Source organism: Sinocyclocheilus rhinocerous, unplaced genomic scaffold (genome assembly GCF_001515625.1).
Source record: "Sinocyclocheilus rhinocerous isolate Xijiao unplaced genomic scaffold, SAMN03320098_v1.1 scaffold1655, whole genome shotgun sequence".
NCBI lineage: Eukaryota > Metazoa > Chordata > Actinopteri > Cypriniformes > Cyprinidae > Sinocyclocheilus > Sinocyclocheilus rhinocerous.
In genome coordinates, this window is record NW_015655597.1 from 1,523,121 (window position 1) to 1,527,343 (window position 4,223).

Below are 4,223 nucleotides of genomic sequence, written 5' to 3' on the forward strand. Positions count from 1 at the left end.
AAACACAAATTAATTAATTAATTTAAAAAAGAAGCTACTCGCCTTCATGTTGTTATAAAACCTGTCTGGCTTACTTTCTTCCATGGAAGACATCCCTAACATTCTGCCTAGTGCCTAGAAAGTCCCTTTCTTTGCTAATATCTAATATCTTTTGTGTTTAAGTGAAAAAAGTGAAAATTATAGGATAAACACTACATATCGAGATAGTTTATAATACTTTCATCCAACTGTAGTAAATATAATCGCATGACAACATGCTGAAACTCGCACTGATGTTTAGCGTCAGTAAACCCAGTCTTAGTGGGGAACGGAACCAAAAGTCCTTAGGTTGCGCGTTACACCCGGACGTAGTTGTGTGCGACAGTAACGTGGAGATCTGTTTTTATTAAGTCAGTAACTCCAAAATCTCTCGTTTTCTTTCAAATGGCTGCTAAAAGCCAAATATGCTCAATATGGCTTGGATCCGAGACTGGAATATTAAAAGGTAAAGGGATTTCCGTCTCTTTGTCGACATATTGTACTTTTTATGAATGGATAGCTAGCCATGTATGGTACACGTGAGTTGGCACCACATATCTGCCATTTAATTTTCTTGTGGGCCACTGAACTAATGATTTGTTATTGTCCATATTTCATCTCAAGGGGTAAGTTTAACCAAAAAGCAGGCGTTTAACTTTTGTGAGATGAGCTGCATGAGTCGTGATCAGGAGGTTTGTGTGATGGCATGGGGAGACCCTCACGAATCAGAGGTGAGAAAGAGAGAGAACTGGAGTAGCAGACTTCATCACCATGATTTAGTGACTGACAGACGCTGTCTATGTGTGTATGTCTTTGCAGGTGTTAGTGGGCAGTGTGAACGGCACTGTGAAAACTTTCAGCACAGATAAGGGAATCTTCACAGCGACCAGAGAGTGTGGAGATCCTTCACAGGGCAGATTCACAGGACTGGCTGTCACTGACAGGTGGTTTCCAATATCATGTTATGCTCGTCTCTGCAGGGGCTGATGAATTACTGGATGTTTTGTTGGTTTGCTTTGATGTACTGTAGGAATGAAGTACTTTCTTTCCTTCTTTTCCAGTTCTATGATTACATGTGTGGAGTCAGGACTGCTGAAGGTGTGGAAGGAAGGAAGTACAGAAACCGTAAGTCAGTGTGGTGTGCTATATTTGATTTTAAGATTTTTTAAATTCCAATTTCTTTTATAATTGTTATACCTGCACTTGTAGGGTCTTATATTAATGAAAGAAATGCTACTTGAATGTTTGTACTTTTCAAAATGTATCTGTCACTGCAGTTTAAAAAAAAGACTATTTACTAAACATAAAATGTTAAAAATGCTGAAAAAATTAAAACTAACATTAATCTCTCTGCATCTAGAAATTAATCCCTGCAGATTCAGGGTGAATTTCAGGATCAAAAAGTAAAAAAAAAAAATAATAATAATACAACATTAGTATTGTGTAGTGTGTGTATATATAGACAATTATATTCATCACTTGATTTGTTTGCTTGTTACTGTGATAAAGTAGATAGAGTAGACATTAGGTTGCCTTTCAGTACAGTACATTAAAAGGGATTTTGTCCCCATAATATAAACCCACAAACAGCTCAATATCACATAAAAGCAAAATTATATAACATTTTAACTGTCATTTATCACTGCATTTTAATTATGATGATCTTCAGAAATGAACCAGTCAAAAGCGGTTTCTGTATATTTTTTTGTATGTAGTGCCTCCGTATATTTTTGCATGTATATTTGTTCATTTTTATTTACTTATTGTTGGTCAGATGAGGGGTCTGACTGTTTAAAAGAAATGGGAGGAGATGTTTTATTGTGCTGTCTCTTCAACTAAAAACACATAAAGTGACCCAACACTGAATATTTTACTTGTTGTTCCTTATATAGCTAGTAGCATAGTAGTAGCACTGCTTCTACTATTTGAATTGTAGATTAGGATTGAATAATGTATGATGATCTCTTCATCTTTATGATAATTTTTTTTGTCTCTTAAGATAAATGTGGACTTACAGTAAATCTCAAACAACCTCATCTGTCTCTGTTCTTAGGCTGAGGTAAATGCTGGAAATGGAATATGCAGAATGCAACAGAACCAATCACAGCGCCATCGTGTGGCTACAGGGGGTAAAGAGAACCCGCTGAAAGTCTGGGATCTGGAGAGACCAGATAAGCCAATATTCACAGCCAAAAATGTAAGGCATAAGAAAAAAAAAACTCTAACCTTTTCAACCCCACTAGTTTATTATTTTTGTGTTTCAAGCTCTTCCTTTTTTTTCTTTGATCCATCAGGTAGCTCATGACTGGTTGGATATGCGAGTGCCCGTGTGGGTGAGAGACATTGGCTTTATCCCAGATTCAGATAAAATAGTCACATGCACTGGACACCATCAGGTTTGTCTTTACTCTGGCTTTATCCATGTGTGCTTGTCTACTGTAGTTTCCTACACTTTATCTACACTGGACACATTTATTCCATCTGGAAAAAAATGTTTTTTTTTTTAAATATCATATATCTGATTTTTTTTGTTTACAGTGAATACCTGAGTTTATGTACACTATCATTCAAAAGTTTGTTGTCAGTAAGATTTTTTTTTTTTTTTTTCTTGAAATTCTCTTATGCTCACCAACTGAATTCAACTGAATTCTGGGTGTTCTGGCTTAGATTTAATAGTTACGAAAGATTCTGAAATATATTGTGAGCTGATCATCTTTTTCAGCTTGTCCCTAACCCTTTGCTATTTTATTTATTCATGTCTTCCTTTGTGTTTTAAGGTAAACATCTGTGATCAAACATGACTCAAAATATCTTGCCCTCTCTGTTCTGCTCCTCCTCCGTCAGGTGCGTGTGTATGACCCCTTGACGCCTCAGAGAAGGCCAGTGTTGGAGGCTCGGTTTGGAGAGTACCCGCTCACAGCACTCTCTCTTCCTGCCAACCAGGGCACAGTGGTCGTGGGCAACACTCACGGGGAGCTCGCCATCCTTGACCTCCGGAAAGGTAAGCAGTAGGTGGATGCTCCGTTTATTTTGTTCTCTTAGGCAGGCTTGGATCTGCACAAAAGCAGTTGTTTTGAACTGAAGCTCCATTGCTTAGGGTTTTTTGTCCTGGATCTGTGTGTGTTCCAAGTATAAAGGATGTATTTGGCCAGCCGTTCTCCGTATATGCGCTCTAATATTATTGAACTCCTGAGAGTTTTGTTTTGTCTGACCCCATTTTCTTCTCTCTCTGCCTGCAGGGCTTGTGTGTGGGTGTCTTAAGGGTCTGGCGGGAGCAGTGCGGGGGTTGCAGTGCCATCCTTCCCTCCCATTGGTGGCCTCTTGTGGTTTAGATCGTTTTCTGAGAGTACACAACCTGGAAGACCGTTCCTTACAGCACAAGGTATGGATGCACAAGAAATCAGGTTTCTTTCTCTTGTCCCTGCACTTCATCTTTTTTATTCTCTCTGCAGATTTCTGCATAGCCCCTCTCTTCTTTTTTCCATCTAATTGCATGTACCATATAATCAGAAGTGCCTCCCACTCACTGTCGTGTTTGTATAAATGCACATATTTTCTCTGTGCAGGTATATCTGAAGTCACGACTCAATTGTGTTCTGCTGTCTAGCAGAGAACCGGAGGTAAGCAGCAGTTCAGTGTCAGAGGGAGCATCCTTTTGATGATTCGCTTTTATGTAACTGCCTATCAACAGTAACAACAATGGAAGTTGCTTTCTCGCTGAAGACTTTATACTGCATCCTAATGACTTAAACGCTTGACTATTTATGTGCTTTTCTCTTATAGTCGTCAAATGCTGATTTTAGTGGAGACGTAGAAGAGGTGAAAGCAGAGGAAGAGGAGGATGAGGTTTGGGATACCATGGAAACGGTGACGGAGAAGGCAAAAAAGAGGGCCGCCCAGAAAGACGAAGCAACTGCTACTGGAGTAGATGGAAAAAAGAAAAGAAAACTAGTAAAAAAAGTGATGTAAAGTGATTTCTAATGGACATTTTTATCATTTTATACACAGTTTGTCATGTCATGAGTAAAACTTTATCAGCAGTGGCCAAGAAGAAACTTAAACCTGAGAGACTGTATAATATGGATATATATTATTAATAGGTGCAGATCATTATTTTGGCCCATGAAGTGAATTTGAACATGAAATGATCTGAAATGTGATATTCACATTACATTTTAAATGTGTAAATATCTCTGCTTAACTGG

At 38.3% G+C, this 4,223-nt stretch overlaps 1 protein-coding gene across 1 annotated transcript; it reads left to right on the forward strand.

The window, feature by feature from the left end:
* The first annotated feature begins 284 nt into the window (after positions 1-284).
* On the forward strand, positions 285-4,223 carry LOC107718797 (WD repeat-containing protein 74-like). The gene is made up of 10 exons (XM_016526024.1): positions 285-484; positions 643-749; positions 838-962; positions 1,080-1,143; positions 2,072-2,215; positions 2,313-2,414; positions 2,863-3,019; positions 3,258-3,400; positions 3,585-3,638; positions 3,802-4,223. The coding sequence occupies exons 1-10, from the start codon at positions 424-426 to the stop codon at positions 3,985-3,987; spliced, it is 1,143 nt and encodes a 380-aa protein (XP_016381510.1). The 5' UTR covers positions 285-423; the 3' UTR covers positions 3,988-4,223.

Coding starts and splice junctions, on each gene's coding strand:
- LOC107718797 (XM_016526024.1), top strand. CDS start 424: ATGGCTGCTAAAAGCCAAATATGCTCAATATGGCTTGGATCCGAGACT. Junction 963..1,079: donor GGACTGGCTGTCACTGACAG/GTGGTTTCCAAT, acceptor CTTCTTTTCCAG/TTCTATGATTACATGTGTGG. Junction 2,415..2,862: donor CATGCACTGGACACCATCAG/GTTTGTCTTTAC, acceptor CTCCTCCGTCAG/GTGCGTGTGTATGACCCCTT.